This window comes from Barbus barbus (genome assembly GCF_936440315.1).
Source record: "Barbus barbus genome assembly, chromosome: 28".
Classification (NCBI taxonomy): domain Eukaryota; kingdom Metazoa; phylum Chordata; class Actinopteri; order Cypriniformes; family Cyprinidae; genus Barbus; species Barbus barbus.
The window spans coordinates 26,358,220-26,383,155 of NC_136756.1; the positions used below are offsets into that span (position 1 = coordinate 26,358,220).

The 24,936-nt window shown below is 35.3% G+C and overlaps 1 protein-coding gene across 1 annotated transcript in view; it reads left to right on the plus strand.

Moving 5' to 3' along the window:
- The window catches only part of LOC306847876 (glutamate receptor-interacting protein 2-like), a 34,401-nt gene that overhangs the window by 3,717 nt on the left and 5,748 nt on the right, over window positions 1-24,936 (plus strand). The window contains exons 2-19 of the mRNA XM_079382097.1: window positions 904-981; window positions 2,780-2,915; window positions 8,338-8,483; window positions 9,204-9,290; window positions 9,726-9,801; window positions 11,650-11,795; window positions 12,798-12,945; window positions 14,255-14,409; window positions 17,714-17,836; window positions 18,866-19,036; window positions 19,484-19,670; window positions 20,873-21,018; window positions 21,124-21,204; window positions 21,404-21,467; window positions 21,567-21,712; window positions 22,633-22,777; window positions 22,980-23,119; window positions 23,262-23,453. Coding sequence (XP_079238223.1) covers window positions 904-981; window positions 2,780-2,915; window positions 8,338-8,483; window positions 9,204-9,290; window positions 9,726-9,801; window positions 11,650-11,795; window positions 12,798-12,945; window positions 14,255-14,409; window positions 17,714-17,836; window positions 18,866-19,036; window positions 19,484-19,670; window positions 20,873-21,018; window positions 21,124-21,204; window positions 21,404-21,467; window positions 21,567-21,712; window positions 22,633-22,777; window positions 22,980-23,119; window positions 23,262-23,453 — 2,367 coding nt within the window. The remainder of the gene's footprint in view (window positions 1-903; window positions 982-2,779; window positions 2,916-8,337; window positions 8,484-9,203; window positions 9,291-9,725; window positions 9,802-11,649; window positions 11,796-12,797; window positions 12,946-14,254; window positions 14,410-17,713; window positions 17,837-18,865; window positions 19,037-19,483; window positions 19,671-20,872; window positions 21,019-21,123; window positions 21,205-21,403; window positions 21,468-21,566; window positions 21,713-22,632; window positions 22,778-22,979; window positions 23,120-23,261; window positions 23,454-24,936) is intronic.

Sequence of the window (24,936 nt, forward strand, 5' to 3'; positions counted from 1 at the left end):
CTGCACATCAGAAATATATTCTTTGGTTTTTCTCATTGTGATGGATGATTAAGGGAATTTGGGCTTTGTTCTCCCTCCTATTTATATTTCTGTGAAACAGGAAGCCATGGCTGGATAATTTCATGTTCATAATCACCCTGGAGTGCTCAAAATTGTGAACATGAATGGGAATATATTTCAGAGATATTTTACTCATAAGAATTTCTAGGTGTGCCAATAATTGTGTCCAACGTGTGTTTGAGAAAAACATTTATTTCATAATTATATTCCCCCCCCATTCTAAATTCTTATTATCCAATGAAAGGCTAGATTTTTGTGATTTTTTTTTAAATAAAAGATCAAAAGGATTAACAATGCAGATTCATTTTCACAGCCTTCTTTGATCATATTTACCAAGGGTGCCGATATTTTTGGCCATGACTGTATATGAACCTGGGTAAAATATGGCTAGTCGTGGTTGTTCCGATATTTAATCAGTTAAAATGTATGAGACTGAAACCAACTGGTTTATTGATGATAAATATATTAATCTGGTTATTGTCCATTTAAAACATTTGTTTAGTAGTACATTACAGCAGTCTTACCTGTTTCCTAACTGTTTAATTTATGTATGACTGATCACATTAAATGTATTAACTTGTTTATCTTGTGTTTTACTATTGTATCATAAAAAAGTGTGTGTTGCATGCCAGAATTACATATGTTTACATATAATTTTTTCTTGTTGAATACCCTGGTTCACTCGAAAATAAGTCGTTATGAAAGTAAAGAGCTTGTGAATGCTGTTTCTTGTTGACTTGAGGTTGAATTCAATTTTAAATGTTCAAAAGCAATCAGTCCAAGCCTGGAAACTGCCTTTGTAATGTATATTATCATCATTTATTTTATCATTTCATGTTTCAGAAGATGTCCCATACACAAAGGGAAGCAAAGATGCTGCAAGTGACAGCAGCGGCCTCAACAAGAGGAACAGCATAGCTGGTAAGTGGACATGTAATCCAACAGAACTGAAACCTGCAGATAGTTGCCGTTCAAGGAATAGTTCACCCAAAAATGAACATTTGCTGAACTTTTACTCACCCTCAGACCATCCAAGATGTAGATGAGTTTGCTTCTTAATATAAACCGATTTGGAAAAATGTTGCATTAATTGCTCACCTCTGCAGAGTGGTGTGGATTATTGAGATGTTAGCTTGTGAGATGAGATGAGATGTTTGGACTCTCATTATGACGGCACCCACATCCAGGATTCATTGGTGAGCAAGTGGTGTAATGTAAAAATTCTCCAAACCTGTTCTAATGAAGAAACAAACTCGGCTACATCCTGAATAGCCTGAGAAATTTGTAACAAGTTTTGATTTTTGGGTGAACGATTTCTTTAATGCTCTACATGGCAGTGCTGTGCTGCATCAGATGTGTTCTGCTCTATATTGAGTCTCTTTATAAGCAGTTCTGCCAGTCTCACCACACATACAGTGTCTTGTTAAGATAAAGAGACTGTTTGTCTGTGATGATGCTGATATTTGATTTCTTTGGACAGCTGCTATAAACCCTCAGTCGCTCTGTTCTTTTCTTTTTATCTGTTGGGCTTGTGAAGAATCATGTCAGTTAATTTGTCTCTAGTGATTTACCACACTGACACTCACCATCAGATGCTGTAGAGATTTAACGAGATTTAATGAGCACATACTTTAGATTGCAAAACTTATCACATTTGTCTTCATTTGATCATACTGAAAATAATATTCTCCTTAATGGTGTCCTCATAACCGTTATGAGTGGGAAATAAAAATAAATCTAAATAAAATTGTATACATTTTTTATTAATGCATTTTATTTTATAATAAAAATAAAATTTAACAAATAATACATATTAAAGAGAGAAATTTAACTTTTATGTAAATGGTAAATATTTTTAAACCATTGCACTTACTATTTTTTCCTCACTAAAATAAATTTTTTTGGCTTTATTTGGATAGAACGGTATGTAGACAGGAAGCGAAATGGGAGCGGGATCAGGAAAGTTCTTCGAATTTGGGATGCCCGAAGCGCAACAGTGCTATATGACATGAGTGGAAATTTATGGAATACAAAATATTTGTATTTTTCTTATATTACAGTATTTGTGGTAATTTATATATATATATGTTTTTCAAAAATCTTACCGACCCCAAACCTTTGAAAGGTAGTCTGTGTTCATGTATATAAATAAATAGTACTTTTAACCATAATGTACCAGAAGATCTTTTATTCTGTGCAAAGTGTCTAATGTGAAATGTTTAGTCAAATTGACCTAATTTGTCTTTTTTCTTCATAAAACACATCAGTAGTCAGTGCCAATAGCCTTGTGGGTAATGTGCCGAGTCTGACATATAGCGTCGTTGCACTACGGGCATCCCGAGTTCCAATCAAGACTTGTGGACCTTTCCCTTTCCCGCCCCCGGCTCTCTCTCTCTCCCACTTTGCTTTGCCTGTCTGTTTATTACAAAAACACCCAAAAATAAATCTTTCAAAAGTTTAATTTTTTTCATTACTTGGACATGATTTGTGAAAATCACCTTTGTTTGTTTCCACGATGCTTATTACACACAGTCTGCCATACTACCAGACTGCAGTGCTACCATCTGTTCTTCATGAAATGGTTAAATGAATCTGACTTCCATGTCACAATGCATAGCTATACGAGCACCCTGGGGACGGGCGGGTGAGTTACCTGCTGTGAAGGTCCGTGTGCTGGAGGTGCATGGTGTGGTTATTGTGTGTGTTTGCTTATGCATAGATGAGCAGAGAGGTGTGACGACGGTGGAACTGATTAAGAAAGAGGGCACCAGTCTCGGCCTCACGATCTCCGGAGGTTGTGACAAGGACGGCAAGCCAAGAGTGTCAAACCTGAGACCAGGAGGTCTCGCGATCCGGTGAGAAACAGAGGAGACACGCATGCTGATCAGTGACTCAACTGCCAGTAGTACATTTCATTGCTCTTTTTACAGCTTAAAATACTTCATGGAGTTCTCAGTTATACCTCATTGGGGTATCAGCTTTGTCTTGGTTCTCCTAAAAATCAAATAGCTTATAATTGATCTACGTAATTTGGTAAGATGTTATGTTTTGCATGTTTGTCTGGGGGTTTTATGTATTATCTCGTTTCGTAGTGTACAACACTGGTCAGTTTTTACTGTTTTAATTGGTGCTTTATAAATAAATTAAAAACTACAGCTAGAATAGAGCAGACTTAAATCTGAACACAGAGAGATTATTAGGTTCATTTTCCCTGAAGGAAAATCTTGAGAAGCAGAAAATGCAAGGTTAAACATGTTTCTCTTTGTACTTTCTATTAAAATAATCTCTGGTCACAACTTCTGGTTGTGAAACTAACCTCTAATCAACTTCTGGACTTTCCTTTTCCACTAATATCATCAAAACCTCTTATTTTTTAACCCTTCTCCACATTATGTCCATAGTACGGCCTTATCTGTATATTTCTGTACATATGTAACATATTGTAGGCACTGTATATCCTGTACCTCTGCTTATTGCACTTCTGGTTAGATGCTAACTGCATAATGGTGATAAATGGACATTTATCACCATTCAATTAATTTTCACTGGATTACTGTATATCAAATCATCAAATACAGTAAAAAAAATCATATTCAAATCAAAAAAATTACTGTATATCAAATCAGTGATTATTTTCCACTGAAATATCCCGTTTCACCCAGAAATGCATCACAAAGGAAAAGGTTGCAAACAGTGTATTTTGTGTGCAGGGTCGTTGTAGTTAATGATAGCCAAAAAATAATTAATTAATTAATTGAAAATTGTTACATAACTTAAAACTTCATTTGTTAAAAAATTTAAATAAAATAAAATTCAAAAAAGCACACATTTGTTTTTGTGCCACATGACAATGGTTTCACTTTAAATAAATTTGTGTATGAGTGTCATTTATGATGAGTGTTATTTTCTAATGAATGCCAATATAATTTAAATCAGTTTTATGCTTATATTTTTTCTACCTGTTCTCTTCTGAAAACCAATAAATTAAAAGGATTTGTTATGGAATGAGAGGAACTAAAATACATGTTTATAGTGTTTATAATGTAACGTATATAATGTATAAACGTTCCATTTACTGTATTTTACATTATTTATGAATATAATAGTATATTGTCATCATACACTGAAGTGTTTTGGTCAGTTCTGACCTTGTGGGGTTTTTCGGACAATATGATAATAAAAATGGCAAAAATGCAACAAAATTGACAAAAGTTTAACTAAAATGAAAATGAAAAATATAAAACTAAAACATAAAAAATATTCATAAAAACTCTAATAGTATTTAATCAGTACTAAAATAACACTGGTGTAGTGTGTGCAACGTATTTTCCAGAAAGTATGGTTATGAAATGACAATCATACTAAAATTTTAGCGAAAATGGAGAAATCAAAAATTATTATAGTATGACAGTGATACTAAAATAACTGCGTGTGACTTATTTTCAAGAAAATATGGTAATAAAAATGGTGGAAAAATTACAAAAACTGAAATGAAAAACTATAATAATATTTCAGTGATGCTAAAATAGCACTGGTGTAGTGAGTGCGGTGCACCAAGTTTACTCACACAGCTCTTTAACCTCAGGATCTGGGCTGCTCCTGTGTGTGTGTGTGTGTGTGTGTGTGACCTCAGGATGTGGGCTGCTCCATCACATCAGCCTCTAGTGTGACAGGCTGACACAGGCCTAACGTGACCGCTCTCTCTCTGTCACATACACACACACACACACACACTAGGAAGATTTTAGTTGAATGGTTGCGCTGACCTGTAGGCAGCCGCAGGATTGATGTACATGTTACTGAAGGCAGAGTTGCAAACGTTTGTTTTGCAGTCAGGTGATTTAAACTTATGACCTTGCATTTAAGTTCACAGCTAATGTTTTTTTCAGTTTCCGAGGCGCTAGTGCAGATGTGCTAGTTTGTAATTATTATGCGTGTTAATGCTGTTTAAGTCCACTGCATAATTATGCAGAATCACAAAATGATGTGTTTGGGTGTTTCGTTTTGCCTTTGGTTGTGTGCTCATGTGGAAATTAACTACTTTTGTGTGTCGTCATTGTGTCGGTTTCGAGCGTGTGCTGTTGTCTAAGTTAATGCTATGCTTACAGGCAAAATCCTAGTGCTGGGTGACAGCAGCGGCTTAAATTAGCTTCTACAACAGTACATGAGGAGTCAGCTCTGCTAACATCACACATATATAGGCAAGGCAAGTTTATTTATATAATACATTTCATACACAATGCTAATTCAAAGTGCTTTACATGAAAGTAAAATAGTCATAAAAAAATAATAATATTGATCACAGTAATAAAAATAAGGAGTTGAAGAAAAAAAAAGAGAAAAAAAGATTGTAATAATAATAAGAAACATAAAAACAAATATTCTCAAGCTTTGTTCAAACTCCTCCACACTAAGTGAGCGGGGGGGGGCGGGCTTCCAAAACACCTAACTATTCCACTACTTCACCCCCTACTTACTTTGACCATCATATCTGACCTATTCACTCAAACTCAGACGTGCACCTGTCTGTAATGGTGGGAATTTAGAGTTGGTAGAGCGATTCACGACTAGAACCTCCCTTCTAGAGTCTCACATTCTCTCTGTATTTATACCTTCAAATGCTCTAATTGCCTCTAGGGCTCTTAGTGCTTAGAGAATGCATTTTTGACTGTGCATATCTCTCAATCTATAGATGTGCACTCGTACACCTTTACACTTACAGGTGTACCTAAATTATTACACCAGTTTTCTTCTGCTGGTGTCCCTCACTCATATCTGAGTGAGCCCATCGCTCTCCCCCTCCCGCACTCCCTCCGCTTGCAGACAGTTCCTAACCAGAAACTGATTAACCATCACACTTGTCTTTCTTTGCCCACATTCTCTTTACCATCACATCACTTACTTTAGCCTTCAGTTTAAACTTTTAAAATTATGTAAAATTGATTTAAAACAGTTAAGAATAGAAAATGATTATCACAGCAATAAAAACAAGGAATAATAATCACAACAATAAAAACAAAGAAAATGATATAAAATGAAAGTACAGTGCAGTCAGTTCAGATGTAGCACAGTGCTCATTCAACAAATGCACAGCTAAACAGATGAGTTTTGAGTCTAATGTTTTAGCACATCTGATCAATTCTTGAAGCTGGTTCCAACTGTGCGCGGCATAATATCTTCAACAAAGGCTGGAGAGTATTTTGGAGGCCTGTAAATAATGATGAACAGAATACGCGGAGCACCTTTCAGCACAATACCTAGATTTTTAAAAGACAAGCACTGACCAAATGACACTTGCTTGCATTGATAGTCATCTTTAAAAAGAGCAGCTACAACTCCACCTCTCTTAACAGTCCTGCAGACACTTATAAAATTAAAGTTAGGTGGGGCTGTTGCACTGCAGCGGTCTTCTAGCCATGTTTCGGTTAGAAACATAAAATCCAGGTTGTTTGTGGTTAAGTCATTGATCAGAAAGTATTTATTTTTTAGTGAGCGAATGTTTAAAAATGCTAACTTGATGGCATTATTTTGTGTCTCAGCAATCTTAGTTGGAAGCATTATAGGCCGCAGATTAGATGGGTCAGCCGTACGGCTTGAGAAGGCCTTAGACTTTCTATCACGTGATAAAACAGAGATAGAGAAAGCTACAGGCACACTGGGTTCCCGCTTGTTCTGTAAACAATTGTGAAAGTTGCTGCTATCATAGCGTAGACCCGACACACATAACTGAAATTAGCTATCAGTTGTTTTTGGTTCACCTATAGCCGATGGAGGAGGGTTTGGGCCCTGGCGTTGTGGCAGCGGTCGAAGTGCTCTCACAGGAGGAGGAGGATGAGCTGGGTCCACAGGCTTTGGTGGTTGTGGGGCCCGCCGTTTTTTAGTTGATATCTGGGGGCTTGCAGCGAAAGAGTGGGAGAGTTTGGTCCCAGCATACACCAGTTCCTCCATTTTCTGTGAGAAGCTTAGAAGTGGAGATGCTGGAGAGAGGGAAAGTGGGAATTGAACCCACTGCAATATACACTCCCACACCGCATGTACCTGCTGCACAACACAAACACGCACCTTTCTGCAGCAGATGCAGTATGTTGATGATTGTCTTCATATCAGCGCAGCCATATTATATGGACGTAATCTTGTTCTTATAGGATTTAGGTCATTACCAATAATAGATTTTCATACACTACAGTTCAGTTTTGTGGTTGGTAGGATTTTTAAAAAAGTTTTTGAAGATTTATTCATTTATTTGTTCAAAAATACAGTAAAATTATGAAATATTATTACAATTTTAAATAACTCTTTTCTATTTGAATATGTTGTAAAATGTAATTTATTTCTGTGACGCAAAGCTGAATTTTCAGCATCATTACTTTAGTGTCACATGATCCGTGCTGCTCAGAAAACATTTCTTATTATTATCAATGTTGAAAACAGTTGTGGTGCTTAATACTTATGTGGAAACCATGATACATTTTTATCATTTAGGATTCTTCAATGAATAGAAAGTACAAAAGACTGCATTTTTTAAAAATAGAATTAAAGGGAATAAATGTAGGTTGCATGCTTTAAACGTGACCTGTTTCATGTACTTGTAAAAGGTAAATATGGACCTGTATGAATGTATATTTAAGGTATGAATGTTTTTTAGCTCTTGCATTCCCTGGGAATTGAACCCATGACCTTGGCATTTCTATTGCCATGCTTTACTGTTACTGAAAATTTCATGTTATATAAAGGAAAAATGTGACAACAAAACCAGCCATAAGTGTAAATTTTTCGAAATTGAGGTTTATGCATCACCTGAAAGCCGAATAAATAAGCTTTCTATTGATGTACGGTTAGGGTTTGTTAGGATAGGACAATATTTGGCTGAGATACAACTATTTGAAAATCTGGAATCTGAGGTTGCAAAAAAATCTAAATATTGAGAAAATCACCTTTAAAGTTGTCCAAATGAAGTTCTTAGCAATGCATATTACTAATCAAAAATTAAGTTTTGATATATTTACGGTGGGAAATTTACAAAATATCTTTATGGAACATGATTTTTACTTAATATCCTAATGATTTTTGGCATAAAAGAAAAATCATTAATTTTGACCCATATGTTGGCTATTGCTACAAATATACCCCAGCGACTTAAGAACACACATTCATAAAAGACATCTTTCTGTACACTTGTTGTCCAAACATATTAATCAGAAACTTAAGAATCTACTGTGCATGTTACCAAAATGTATCACTGCATTGTTTAATTTTCCATATGCACCTGTGTGGCAGGAGTGACCAGCTCAATGTCGGGGACTATATAAAATCAGTGAACGGGATAAACCTGTCCAAACTCAGACATGATGAGATCATCAGCATGCTGAAGAACATCGGTGAGCGTGTGGTGCTGGAGGTGGAGTACGAGCTGGCGCCATTCGGTACGGACACAAATACATTCACACTCACATTCACTCCAGTCTCCTGCGGAATAAACGTTTGGCCTTTTTGAAAGAAGTCTCTTATTCTCACTGAAGATGCATTTATTTGATCAAAAATACAGTAAAAACAGTAATAATGCAAAATGTTATTACAGTTTTAAATAACCATCTTCTGTTTGAATATATGTTAAAATGTAATTTATTCTTGTGATCAAAGCTGAATTTTCAGCATCATTACTCCAGTATCACATGATCCTTCAGAAATCATTCTAATATGCTGACTTTCCGATCAAGAAGAATTTATTATTATGTTGAAGGCTGTTCAAAAATGATTTTGTAACATTATAAATGTTTTCACTGACACTTCTGATCATTTTAATGTGTCCTTGCTGAATATTATTAATTTTGTTAATTGATTAATATTCTAGTTTAATTCAAATTCATATTATTATTAATTATTATTATTCATTTATTTTTTAAAAAATCGTACTGACCCCCCCAAAAAATAATTTGGTACCACAGTGTATATATGAGTGCCTGACAATGCTGATCACGGTACAGTACTACTGCAACAGAATTTAAGATGTAAGTCTTTTCATCAGAGTTCTCAGGTAATATGTGACAAATACATGGCATCAGTGTTTTTGGTCTTGTTAAAGTCTGTAGATCTGTATCTCATCCTCCTGTGACATGAACACAAGCTGTTCTCTGCGTGTTTAGCTCCTAGCAATCCCTGCAGCGTCATCTCTAAAACTATCGAAGTGTGCTTGGAGAAAGAAGGGAACAGCTTTGGCTTCGTTCTGAGAGGTACCAAACCACCATCAGACACTTTCAAATTTTTTTACATGAATATCGCATGTGTTTTTAACTTGAAATGAGGTTATGACCCTAAAACTGAGGAAAAATCATCAATAATGGTTCGAAATCAAACTAGAAATCAATCAATGTTTTTTTTTATTATATCACAAAGAATATTCATGGTTCAATACAACAGTGTTTCCCAAACCAGGCTTGTGAGGGAACTGCATGGGGGCTGTGCTAATAATTAATTGAATCATAAAAACGTCAAAATAAAATAAATACTTTTCACATAAAAAAAATGATTTTAAAGCATTTGTGTGATGTTACTCTCAAGGTCAGCAGGTGTGCATGTGTATGTGTGTGTTTGTGTGAGTTCAGCTGCATTTTATGACTAAAGGCAATCGAGTTGGCATGTCAGGTGTGTGTTTCACATGCTTTCAGGGGGCTTTCATGAGGACTGGCATAAGGCTCGACCTCTAGTAGTGACCTACGTCAGGCCCGGCGGACCCGCAGACAGGTGAGACCACAATGACTCAAATCATTGGTGTGTGTGAGACATGAGGCCCTTTAGAACATCTCTGTTTATTAATTAGCAGAATGTCTGAATCATCTAGAAGCTCTTTGCCTGTATGTGTGTGTGTCACATTAGTGCCGTCTGCATGCATTCGGAAGGTTATTTGAGTTTATATTGCCGTAATAGTGTTTTTTTTTTGTATCTATGGGATGTTATGTATTTTGTGTAGATTATGAGAGCATTCTGTATGTTGTGTGTGTGATCGCTGAACCCTGCAAGCTGGTTCTGGAGGCACACACGTTAACTGAAGCATAGGCTGATGACATTAAAATGAGTGAGAAGGGTAGAATGCAGCCTGAAGCGCGCACACACACACACACACACACACACAGAGCAGGCGAAACACATGCATATGAAAGCTTCCTGTTTCAACTTCTTGCTTTAATGTGAAATAGATTAGCATAGTAACTACACTTCCACAATGTGTATTGTTCTTGCAAAACAACACTTACATCAGTACCTCCAGTTTTTCACAATTCAGCAAAATGTCACATTTTTGTGTTACTGCGTAATTCACTATTTAAAATATTTGTGTGGGTCTAAAAGTTATCGACATGTTAGTCTGATAAAGAAATGTCCATGAATGAGAAAATAAAAAGTGTGACATGCTTGATGTTAAAGAGAGTTATTTAAGGAATAGTTCACCCAAAAGGAAAATTAGATGATTAGCTTCCTCAGGCCATCCAAGATGTAGATGAGTTTGTTTCTTCTTGGGAACAGATTTAGAGAAATGTAGCATTGCATCATTTGCTCACCAATGGATCCTCTGCAGTGAATGGGTGCCGTCAGAATGAGAGTCTAAACAGCTGATAAAAACATCACAGTAATCCACACCACTTAAGTCCTTCAATTAATGTCCTGTGAAGTGAAAAAAAACATGGCTCTGTAATAATCAAGTCCACGATTAAGACATTTTAACTTCAAACCGCTGCCATCAACTAAAATACGAGTCTTCTATCCAATGCTTTCTCCAGTGAAAGGGTCATCTTGTCTGAATGAGGAGGGAAATATGCACAGATCAAGCACTATTTACAGTCCAAAGCAGTTCTAAACAAATATGTTGTTGGAATTAGATGTGAGACACAGGAGATTAATTTGGAGGAAGAATTATAATGGATTATGGACAGTTAACCTTAGTGTAGGACATAGTGTGCAAGATGGTTTAAATGTCTTGATGGATTTGTTGGTTATGATTAGTTTGTTGTATGATGATGTTTTTGTTACAAATGCACCGAATTTCACTTCACAAGATGTTAACTGATGGACTGGAGTGGTGTGGATTATTGTGACGTTTTTATCAGCTGTTTGGACTCTCATTCTGACGGCACCCATTCACTGCAGAGCATCCATTGATGAACAAGTGATGTAATGCTAAATTTCTCCAAATCTGTTCCCATGAAGAAACAAACAACATCTTCATCTTGGATGGCCGGAGGGTGAGTGTTCTGTACCAGAATATTCAACCTACACAGAAAATTTACAGCACTCTTTCGTTCATTCATCTTTGTTCTGTTATTTGTAATTTGCTTTAAATCTTGTTTAAAGATTGTCAGAATTTGATAAGCTTTTTAGTGTCATCATACACATGTGATATTCTAATTATAAAAATAAATCCATTTCCAAGAAATGCTGGAAATTACCTCCAGAAAATAAGTCATTTTGATCATAAAAAAAATCATGAAATCCTGTTGTGGCTGTTTTATTTTAGCATTCACATCTGCATTCACCTCTCATCTCAACTGCTGTCTTTTTATGTTTCCGTGCGTCTCTCCGTGTTTCTCCGTCTGTCAGAGAGGGTACCCTGCGAGCGGGCGACCGTGTGTTGAGCGTGAACGGTGTTGCTGTGAACAGACAGAAACATGCTGACGCTCTGACCCTGATCATGCAGAGCAGCCAGGAGGCTTTCTTCCTCATCGAGTACGACATCGTGGTCATGGGTGAGCAGGCACACAGATGCACACGTGCACGCAGACACACACGCTCGAGTTTGCTTGTATGCACAGATACTCTCATGTGGCCTTAATTAGAGTAGAAACATATTCCACTTCCCTCTAGATTCCCATAGGAAAGACAAAGCACCAATGAGATCTCTCTCTCGTCTCCTGCACGGCAATGAGATTAAAGCTTCCTGCTTCTCAATGTGTCTCCTGTAGATGTTTTTTTTTTAGAAGACATCTCAACAGATGTCCCAAACTGGGCTGGATCTTAATATGAATTCAATCTTTTTTCAAAGAGCAAATGATGCTGCTGTGCACATTACATTTAAAGCTCTGATTATAAAGCTTGGATTATAGGAGACCCTATCAAATGTTTTTCTACTCTACTGTTCATAAGGATTTTTTTGTTTGTTTGTTTTGAAAGAAATTAATAAATTTATTCAAAAAGGATGCATTAAATTGATCAAAAGTGACAGTATTAAAGACTTTTATAATGTTGCAAAAACTCTATTTCAGATAATTGCTGTTCTATTCATCAAACAATCCAGAAATTACATTACAAAAAATATTAAGCAGCACACTGTTTTCAACACTGATTATAAGATAAGAAATGTTTCGTGAGCAGAATTTGAAATATTTCTAAAGGATCATGTGACACTGAAGACTGGACTAATGATGCTCAAAATTTAAATAAATAACATTTTTAAATATATTTGAATTGAAAACAGATATTTTTAATTGTAGTTATGTTTGACAGTATTACTGTTTTAGTGCATTAAGTCTGCCTTTGGTGAGCATAAAAGTTTATTTTCAAAAATATCAAGAAAGCTTTACAGACCCCAAACTTTCGAATGGAAATTTGTGCTATTGAAACTGGAAGTTCTGGATTTCCTTTCCTCCTAAAGTCTTGTTTTTTGTTGTTGTTTTTTTTGTACTAAATGAAAAATGAAAAATCCCTTCATCTTTCTGTTTCTCTCCGGTTCCTGATTGGTCTTATGTCAGACTCAGTCCAGAAATCATCCGGGCCGCTGCAGGTGGACATCGCCCGCTCCGCAGGTTCAGTACTGGGACTCAGTCTCACTACCTCTCTCTACAGGAACAAACAGGTCATTACAATCCTGAAAATCAAGCCTGCTAGTGTTGCAGACAGGTGAGCACTCAGTCATACAAATTTAGAGCCAAACAGACAAAACAATCACATGCACAAATACATTAATCAATTACAAAAGCATAGGCATTATTTTAATTCTAAATAATTATTTACCTGATCCAACACAGTAATTTTACAAGAGTGATTGTTCGATTTATCAACCAAGTAGATTTTTGCTTATATTTGGACAGTTTGTTGATATTTGAAAGATTATCAGCAGCTTGTTGGTTTCAAAATATACTGACAACTACATACATCGATAATGCACATCTTATTGCCAAATATTTTTTGAGAATTGTTATCATTTTAAATAAATATTGTCTAAATAAATTAGCTTACATGATATTCATTTTTATATTTACTGGATATTGCACAAATTTGTATTTCATGCTTTTTAGTTATACCGATTTTATAATGTTCATTAATGTTAATTGTACTTAAATAAACAACAAAAAGCAAATTATATATGCATCAAACCTCCCATCATTACGGAAGAGGATTAGGGCCAAGCAATAATAGAACAATAAAACCATCTCGCGATTAAAGTCGTTAAATTTAGAGAAAAAACTTGTTAAATAAATAAAAAAAAAATCTAGATTAAATTTTGAGATTAAATTGAATACATTTCGAGAATAAAGTCATTATATTTCGAGAAAAAAAAGTGGAGATAAAATGTTGAGAATAATCTCATTAAATTACGTGAAAAAAATCATTTTCGAAATTTCGATAAAAGAATTTGTTAAATTCTGAGAAAAAAAGTCTAAATTAAATGTTGAGAATAAACTCATTAAATTACTAGGAAAAAAGTCATTAAAAAGTCGTTAGGTTTTTTTCTCAAAACATAACTTTATTCTTGAAATGTAATGAGTTTAATCTCAACATTTTATCTCAACTTTGTTTCTTGAAATTAACAAGTTTTTTCTCAATTTAATGACTTCTGGAGATGGTTTTATTTGTTTAATTATTGCTTGGCCCTAATCGTCTTCCGTACATCATTCCCCTGCTCTCTAGACATGACAAAACTTCATTTTTTTGTTGTTTACATCACCTTGTGTTTGCAGATTATGCTCCACACAGTTAGTGTTAAATCCACACGCAATAAAAGATAGATTATTTCATTTAATTAGCATGAAACAGTAAGTATTCTCACATAATTCTTTTTAAATAAACATATTTGGCAATCCTCTTCTCTCGCCGTCTCTTTTTGTACCTTACACCATCCCATCTGTTGTGACTGTTTTCTTGACTTTCTCACCTTGTTACCACCATTCTCTGTCACTCTCTTGCTGTCTTTCCCTCTTTTCCTCAGATGTGGTGCTTTGCATGTGGGAGATATTCTCCTGGCTATAGATGGCATGAGCACAGAGCACTGCTCTCTGATGGAGGCTCAGCAGCTCCTGTCCAGCTCCTCAGAGCTCACCAAACTAGAGATCCTGCCCTCTCAACAGTGCTCACACGACACAGGTCTGCAGACACATACAGCTCATAAACAAACTCAAAGACCCAAGGTGACATGTCACATGATAATCTACATAATCATGATAATCTTATTCACAAAATAATCTTGACATGTCTTGTAGATTTTATTCACAAGCAATTTTCTTTGACTATGTTTGCAGTAGTGTACTACCCTACTCTTAACATACTGTTTCTGTGCAAACTAGACATGCTATGAAAATTAATAATGCGCACATTTTCTGTTTAAATATCCAGATGATTAGATTCTAGATGCAACATTTTGCCAATAAACAAGAGCTTACTGCATGGAATACTGTATTGGATAATGCAATATGCATGGCTTGACAACCTCCAGGGTGAAAATGGAAGTTGAACTATTAATTATATAATTAATATTAACTTTGTAAAATAATAAAAATGCAAAATAACTTTTTAGAGTTTTGTTTAGTTAGTTAGTTAGTTGTTATATGTGGAGACCACTTACTGAATTAAAAAAGTACCATACAACAGTGTTTTTTTGCCATGCCAGGCTACTATTTACTTTTTTATTTATTAAAACGGGGACAACACTTTCTGAATATGTCAAAAGTAGCATATTGTTAAAGTTTCAGGGTTGTTTTTCTGGACCATTTCAAATGTATTTATTTATTTAGTCAATTAATCAATCAATCTGGGCTCCAGTTGCTCAATTAAAAAACACTACAGTTAGATTTTTTCCCCACATTTTATTTATATATTTATCTGGACACCACTTTCTGAATTAAAAATGTAGCATACTACAGTTTTTTTGTCATACTATTTCATGCTATTTATGCATTTATATTTATATTTAAAAAAGTAGCATACAGTTAGAAATGTTTAGTTTTGTATACTATTTTTATACTGTAATAGCAGCAGGCTGTATTCATTGTATACTGCGTTAATGCGTTTATCCAGGCTGATATCCCGTCCACCAGCATTAGTACAAAAAAACATCAAAGCTCTATTTTTAATTCATATGCTATTTGTGTTTATGGTGCATATTTGCTATATGAATTCACAGCTGCTGCGTTACACTTCCATCCTTACTGGATTCTTTCCTTGTCCCATCTTCCTCTCTCCTTCTCTTCTCTCTTTCTGTCTCTATTTGACCTTTATTCATGCCAGTGTCGGTTTGTAGTGGTTGTCGGCGTCCAGCTTTGGGCCACTTTCTTACAAGTATCATGAGTCATTCTTAATATGCAGAGCACTGCAGGCAAGACTTCCTCTACCCTACAGACACGAGTCCACACACACACACACACACACACACACACACACACACACCATGAGCTCAGAGCCATCACTCTGGCTTTACTATATTACTAGAAAACCGCGTTCTGACTGTATCATTGGATTTTCTAGAAATGCGATATGAACAGGCGCACAGCAGTTATAAAGTGATTTGAACACCTGCATCCTCTTTAGCTCAAGCTTGAGCTCACCGGGCAGCTCATCTGTCAGAGAATAATCTCATACGTGGAGTCATTTTTCATGCACACAGATTATACACTGCAGAACTGAGGAATGTACAGAAAGAAGTCTGTTATGCTCCCGAGGCTGCCTTTATTTGACTAAAAATACAGTAGAAGCAGTAGAAATTATTATAATTTAAAGTAACCATTTCCTATTTGAATATATTTTAAAATGTGATTCATTCCTGTGATGCAAAGATGAATTTTCAGCAGCCATTATATTTTAGTCTTCAGTGTGACATGACCCTTCACTGCTTTGCATGTTTAAATCAGCAGGTGGTGCTCGGGTATCATCCTAGAAATGAATGTGCAATATTTAGGATTTTTAATATTTTAAATAAAAAATATCTGAGGAGTCAGGAAACAGATTTCTTCTGGTTTATTCACAAAGGTTAAATTCATGTTTGCATTGCAACATGGGATGCATTTTTCATTTTAGTGAAAGTCCATCTACATATTCCAAGCATACAGAAAATTAAGTATGCATGCGGCATACTGCAGAAATATTATGTGTATTATGGTAATATGCTGTTACTCTGGCCTGTTGTTTTAGTATTATTTGCATACTAGTTTAGTATTTAATAATATTTTGAATGATCTTATGTTTATATTTTCAGTTCTCCTTTTAATTTCAGTCATTTTATGTGCTTTTGTCATTTGAGTTATTACTAGTTATTTTAAATATTTCTATTTAGTGTTACTTTATTTTTAGTAAATTTAGTCATTTTCATTTCAGTTATAAATACAATATTTCTAAGCTAAATTTTTTAAGTTCTTACGTATTTAATATTTATTTAAATGAACACATTTATAGTTTTAATTAATTTTAACGACACTGTTGACGCATCTGTCAGTGAAAACACACATTCCATGATATTTTGGGTATGTTTTTATGCATTTTCTAATTTTCTGAATCCTGTACGACCTACTATGTAATTAATATTAACTGTGATTTAACAACTATTTTATGATTCATCAGACTTCCAAGAGTTAAGACATTTATTGTATTTTATTTTATAATCTGGACATCACTTGCTGAATTAAAAAGTCAACATAGTGAGATCATGTGACAAAAAAAAAAAGGTAACATTCAACAGAAATGTTTATTTTTGCCATACTTCTTCACATACAACGAATACCTGTATGATCCACTATATTTGCCAAAATGTGCATTGTTCAGCCAAACAATGGTTAAAAAGTTTTTCCAGTGCCTCTTAAAAACATGACTATTTTTTCTGTTTGCCATCTTTTTTGTCAGCTTCGTATATTTAGCATTGAGTAGAAAAATCATTGAAATAACTGCATATGAGACAGCAGAGTAATACAAAGAAAAGCAAGGCAGAGGCTCTCTTTGAAGTGCAGATTTCTCTCTGTCTAAACAGCTGGTCTGATGGGCATGGCACTTCCTAACGAGCGTGACACTATGCATGCCTAATTATGCATCGTTAGTGACACAGCTGCTTAGTGTCAGCAGGAGCCGTTTCTGTCAGAATCCAAAACAATGTTCTCTATCTGTCTTGCAGAGCATTTGTTTCTAATCGTGAGTGAAGAGAGAGTTTTAAGATGGTTCCTCCATTGCTGTCAGCCTTACTAGAGCTGGCCCGGAAAAGTAAGAGAAAGCAAAGGGAATAAATGCGATGTGTGGAACGCCTGCCTTTGAGCAGTGTCTCTGATGAATCTCAATGATCAATGAAGCAGTGTGGATCAGTCCAGTCAGATCTTTCTGCAGGCGTATATCAGCCTGAGTGCAGTAACATAAGTTTGTTTTCAGCAGAAATAACCCATTTACCGCCCATTTTGTGTGTTTTCCCCTGCAGTACGTGTCCAGAGGAGTAGTCAGCGTCAGTGGGACTCTAGTGAGAACTACACCTGCGCTCCTCCACCTTTCCAAAAAACCCCCTCGGCCTGGAGTCACACCACCCCTACACCCTCACACCGATGTGAGTGTCTTCATAATGTACTGTACATTCAGTGTTAAATGTAAACTATTTTTAAATGTAATGAATTGTCTGAGATACCGGGAGAAGACAGTCATTTTTTTTATACATTCATAAAGGCACACTAATATACTACTCCCACTTTTTTTGCATTAAATATACAATAGTTTGTAAGTTTTCTGTATGAATGGAATACCTGGATAACCTACTGTATTACAAAATGCGCACTCCCATAATGCAATGTGTGGCAGATAACCTGGAAGATTCATTCATTCATTTTTCTTTCTTTATTAATTTTAATATTTTTTATTTATTTTCATTTTATGTATTCACTTTTTTATTTATTTTTAAATTATTTTTATTTTCATTTGCATTTTTTTTTATTATTGTTTATAATTTTTAATTTATTTTATGTATTTTATTTACTTTATTTAGATTTTTATTTACTTTTATTCATTTTTATTTACTTTCTTTACTTTTATTTTAATTTTATTTATTCAAGCAACATATTTATTTGTATTCCACTTTTTACAATCCATGTTGTTTCAAAGCAGTTTTACAGAAATTTACAAAAGGATTAAAAATACATATTGCTAAATAAACTGGCTGTCACTCATATATCATACTAACAGCATGCTAGTATTCATTCCAGTATAGTCACACATCAATTACATATGTGGCCCTAGAGCACAAAAACTGTCTTAAGTCGGTGGGGTATATTTGTAGCAATAGCCAAAAATACACTGTATGGGTCAAAATGATAAATTTTTCTATTATGCCAAAAATCATTAGGATATTAAGTAAAGATCATGTTCCATGAAGATATTTTGTAAATTTCGTACATTAAATATATTAAAACTTAATTTTTGATTAGTGATATGCATTGCTAAGAACTTCATTTGGACAACTTTAAAGGAGATTTTCTCAATATTTAGATTTTTTTTAGTACCCTCAGATTCCAGATTTTCAAATAGTTGTATCTCGGCCAAATATTGTCAGCATTGTCGATTTCAAATCTTCTCTCTCCTCCAGCTGTGACGTCTGGCATCTCTGCAAACACATCAGGCTTTCACAGTTACAACTGTGGCACCCAGTCGACGTACGCCAACAGCTATCCCAGCAGCACGCTGCCCTCCTACCCGTCCAGCCCTCGCTGCACCGTCACCAAAAGGAGACAAAGAAGAAGAGACCACAAGAGCTCCTGTGAGCGCATTTATACACATGTAGATTTGTCTCTCGTCATGGCTTTATGACACTAAAATAGACCATATATTTACTGTATTAACACTGCTATTGAAGTATACTACTTGGGGGAGAAGAATCGTTAATTTTTTTAAATTAATTTATTAAATGGTGCATAATTTAAAAATAAAAATAATAATTTGTAATATAATTCAAAATGCTCAATGATATCCAATATAATAAAATCAGCAAAATAACAAATATACTTTATATATTAACACCCCAAGTTAATGCTAAAAAACTATATTACTTTGAATAATTGCTTATTAATCTATTTATCTATCATCATTTGATGATTATCATCATTTATTTATTTAATATTTTAATGATTGAATAGTGTCTTATCATAATGTTGTTGCAGAATTATACTATGTGTCAATTTCTATTTATTTATTTGATCCCTCTCAGTGTCTCTGGCGTCGAGTACGGTGGGCGCCGGAGGTCAGGTGGTGCATATAGAGACCAGTGAGGTGGTTCTGAGAGGAGATCCTCTTACTGGATTCGGCCTGCAGTTACAGGGGGGAGTGTTTGCTACTGAGCCGCTGTCAGCGCCTGCCTGTGTTCGCTTTATAGAGCCTGACACACCTGCTGAAAGGTGAGAGGACGCCGCTGCTCAGAGCTGTCAAACTGTAGACGTGATGCATGCTGAAGCCATTGTCTTGTACATTTAGAGCCTGTGGAGAGATGTATGAACATGTACGTACACACACACACATGAGAGAAAGCTGAGATGCTGATCTGACCCAGTACAAAGATCACCTGTGACAGCTTGCTTCAGGATTGTAGACGTTACTGCGCAGTTGCTATTATTCTGTTGACGTCTCGGCAAACCTGAAGCATTTATCAAAATACAAACCAACAACCAGATATCTTTTGAATCTGTTTAATGCAATATCAAGCAACGGTATTTACATTTTAAATAAATACTGTTCTTTTGAACTTCTGTTCATCAAAGAATCCTAAAAAATACATATATATGAAAAAAATATGAAGCAGCACAATGGTTTTTAACATTGATAATAGTAGAAATAGTAGTGGCTGCTGAAAATTCAGCTTTGTATCACAGGAATAAATTACCTTTTAAAGTGTATTAAAATATAAACGTTGCTTTAAATTGTAATATGTCAAAATTTTACTATTTTTACTGTGTTTTGATCAAATAAATGCAGACATGTTGAGCATAAAAATATTTTTTTTCCCCTCCAGAATACATTTTATTATTTATTTATTATGATGATGATGATTGTCTGTCGTTCTATCTATCAAGTACTCTGTCATTCTGTTATCATCTTTATAGATCATTATTATTAAATATTTTAATAATTGAATAGTGTCTTATCATTGTTTTACAGAATTGAAAAAATAAAGGTAATTTGCAACTTTTTAAACTCTCAATTCTGACTCTTTCTCACAATTACCTTAACTTTCTATTCTGTGGCGGAAACACAAATTGCAATTCTGAGTTTATATCTTTAAAAAAAGGTTAGAATTGCGAGAAAAAGTCTGAATTGTGAGAAAAAGTTGCAAATTACCTTTATTTTTCAATTCTGCAACATTATGACAGACTCTGACGAGAGGAATTATGACATTAAAGTCAGAATTGTGAGATAAAGTCACCATTACTTTTTATTTTGTCAAGTGGCGAAAATAAGCTTTCATGAAAACTAACCTTTTAAACAGTAGTGTAAGTAACAAACAGTAAACATATATTCTTTGTCTTCTGTTGTCTTGTATAGTTACTGTATGTGCGTGTGAATGTGTTTATTTGAATGTGTGCCGTGTATATTTGCGTTCCAGGTGTGGGGTGTTACAAGTTGGAGACAGAATTCTTTCTATTAATGGAATTCCCAGTGAGGACGGAACACTGGAAGAGGCCAATCAGCTGCTCCGAGATGCAGCACTGGCCAATAAGGTCACACTGGAGGTGGAGTTTGATGTAGCAGGTACAAAATGTCATTTCAATCAAAGATCAGTGATCAAGTTGATTTTAAATGTGATCAGAACACACAATCACAAGTTTTTAATGTATATTTGTGTGTATCTCACAGAATCAGTCATTCCCAGCAGTGGCACATTTCAGGTTAAATTGCCCAAGAGACGTGGAGTGGAGCTGGGCATTACGATCAGTGGTGAGTGATGACCAAAGGGGGCGTTGACCTAGAATAGTTTACAGATCAAATGTAGCTATAAATATGATCTACATTTTATTTAATTGAATGCACCCTGTATTTAATGAACTCTATATAATATCAAGTTTGAGGTGCATTAAATTGGGTTGCAATAATGCAAAATTTAAAATTAATTTACTCAATAAATTCTGATTTGCAGCGAGCAAGAGGTTAGGAAAACCTTTGATCATCTCTGAGATACAGAGAGGTAGTATTGCACACAGGTAAACCATCAGTACAACACATTGAACCAATTCATTTGATAAACCTTCTTTGACAAGAAAAACTGATAGATATTGATGTGAAATGGCCTTTTATAATAGAATAGGAACCCTGGAGCCAGGGGATCGTCTGCTGGCCATTGATAATGTTCGGCTGGATAACTGTGGGATGGAAGAAGCCATGATGGTCCTCCAGCAGGCCGAGGGGATGGTCAAACTGCGGATTCAGAAAGATGAAGACAACCTGGGTGAGTGTGTTTTTGTGTGTGTAGTCTTTAAGAAGCTTCTCATTTGTACAGGGGATCATTTTGTATTTGAGTAATTTTGTAGTCAAGTATTCAAAGACCTAAGTGAGTAATCAAGTTCTGGAAAATTAGTTACATTTAAAAATTTTATTTTAATTAAATGTAATGTAGATGGCTGCTGTAAGAGGTTATATTAAATTATATTGTGACATTCACCTTATTGTTTTAATAACTTCAAATATCTATACTTTCGCTGGATAGATAGATAGATAGATAGATAGATAGATAGATAGATAGATAGATAATCAATATACATCACAAAATTGTTTCAACTGAATTGAAAACTATTTTATAAAAATGCACATGCATTTATAATTTAATTATTTTTTGTGTGTGTGGGGTTCTCATTGTTTTAATAAATTCAATCTATGCTTTCCTTGAAAATATATATGAATGATAATGTATGTTAAAATGCATGTACATTTGTAGTTACATATAATTTACCTGTAATTTCAAATAATTTCTATTATTTGAAAAACATTTATATAAAAAGAGTATGCATTAATACAATAGTGTTGTTCTTATCTAAAAATATATATTTTTTGTAAATTCAAATGAATCTGAAACAAAAAATAAATATAAATAAATATGAAAAACTTCAACTTAAACTCATTTTCAGTTCATTGCCAAGGCAACATTTCAAATTTTAAGTTAAAGTACTATTACTACTAAAACTTAAATAAAATAAAGCTAAATAAAAAAAAATGAAAAAATGAAAACTGAAAATATAAACTTTATTTCTAAATATTAAAATAATATAAAATAACACTGTTAATAAACATTTTAAAAAAGTTAAAAAGTCCTTTTCATTGTTTATTTTGCCTCATTTAAAGCTATGTATGTTTGTATATTGTTTATTGCAGATGAATTAGAGTCGTCCGGTTCGGTCATCTTCACAGTTGAGCTCAAGAGACATGGAGGTCCTCTTGGAATCACCATTTCAGGCACTGAAGAGCCCTTCAATCCCATCCTGATCTCCAGCCTGACTCGCAACGGCCTCGCGCACAGGTGCACACAAACACTCAACACCTCATCTAGTGTTTCATGCAGCAGTACATGAACAATACACACTCAAACCCGCATGTTTCATAATAACACACATCATCTGAGATCTTGAGCAGCAGACTCACATGTGATATCTGGTGGGCAGTGTGGGAACTGCAGTGCAGTTAATGTTACCTGACTTTCACATGAGATTTTATGTGTAAAGGACTGGTGCTCTTCATATTGGTGACCGTGTTTTGGCCATCAATAACATGAGTCTCAAGGGAAAACCTCTGAGCGAGGCCATCCACCTTCTGCAGACCGCCGGAGACACGGTTACACTCAAGATCAAGAAGCGATCCGAACGTAAGTGTCAGAATTAAGACCTGTGTGTGTGTGTTCTGGAGGAGTGCATGCAAACATTTCCGACATACAATCCACTAGGAAAAGCATCTTCATGAATAATGCATCAGTGCTTGTCCTCCTGACCCACATCTGTCTTTTCCAGCACTTTTGGAGTCGGACAGGGGCAGCCCGTCCAGGACGGCTTCATGCGTGAGCGACATGGAAGACGATCGCTCAGATTCTCTCAGGAGAGGGAAATACTCTGAACTTCATCGCCTGACCACACCGCCCAGTCTGGATTCAGCCATGGACTCGTGGGATAGTTCGGCCCTAGATGCTGGCTATGGAAGTCAAGGTGCGGAAGATGATGACAAACATAATTGAATGTGAACAAGGGCAGAAACATAAGGTCAGCGAGGGTTAATGAACTCATTTGGACATTAAGTGGGCGAGAGGGTTCAGATAAGATGACTGTGCCTGGATTGGGATTTGTCCAAAGAGTTTTCTTTTATTGAGGTCAGTGAAGGAGCCTTGGAAAATTAAAGGTTGCCAGGTCCAACCAAACCTGCCCCCCAAAAAATAAAAACTAGCTCATCCCCTGCATCCAGTCACAGTTTACAACTCCAGGATTCCCATGAAATAAAATATTTTCATTTAATTTATTCTATCTTTTTTATTTGGATGGTTTTACCTGCACTGTATGTGGTATATACTTGTTTAATTATTTATTCTGTATTTTATAAATATACAGTGCACCCAATAAGTATTGGAACAGTAAAGATAAAATTGCTCTGTTGGCTGTGGTCAAGACATTTACAAACATGATTAAAAGATGAATATGAGACAAAACTACAGAATGTCACATTTTATTATTAGCCGTTTCAACACATACATGTTTTACCAAATAAGAAGTTCAGCACTTTTAGAGTTCATCCCACTCATTGATGTGAGCATAAGTATTGGGACAGTTGAACATAAGGCAGATATAAAAGATTAAAAGCTATTATTTAGTTGCAGATCCCTTGCACACAATCACAGCAGTGAGTCTGTGACCCATAGACATCACCAGACTCTTGGTTTCATCCCTGAAATACTTTCCCAGCCTTTAATGCAGCCAGTTCCAATTGTTGCTTGTTTTAGGGAGTTTCTGCCTTTCCTCTCCTCTTCAGCTGGTGAAATTCATGTTCAATCAGATTTAAATCTGGAGATTGACTTGGGCAATCTAAGACTTTCCATTTCTTTGCCCTTATTACTTCCTTGACTGAACTGGCAGGGTGTTTTGGGTCATTGTCCTGATGCAATATGAAGCACTTCCCAATGAATCTGGGGGCATTTTCTTGAATATTGGTAGGCAAGATGGTTTTGTACCCTTCCAAATTCCTTCTGCTACTGTCATCATACATTAAGTCATCAGTAAAGTTGAGAGGGCCTGTTCCAGAGACAGCCATGCATGCCCATGCCATGACACCACCTCCACCATGCTTTACAGATGAGGCTGTATGCTTGGGATCATTGCAGTTCCCTTTTTTCTCCACATTTTTGCTTTCCCATCACTTAGATAAAGGTTCATCTTTGTCTCATCGGTCCATAAACACAGTTCCAAAACTCTTCTGGCTCACCTTTGTGCTTTTTTGCAAACTCTAATCTTGCCTTTCTATTTTTGGTGCTGGTCAGAGGTTTGCATCTTGCTGTGTAGCATCTGTAATTCTGTGTCAAAGTCTCCTGAGGACAGTAGATTGTCAGAGCATCACCCCAGCTTTCTGGAAGTTGTTGGTGATTTTACAGACATGTCTTTTAGGGTTCATTTTCACAGCTTTTATGATTTGTCTGTCATCAAC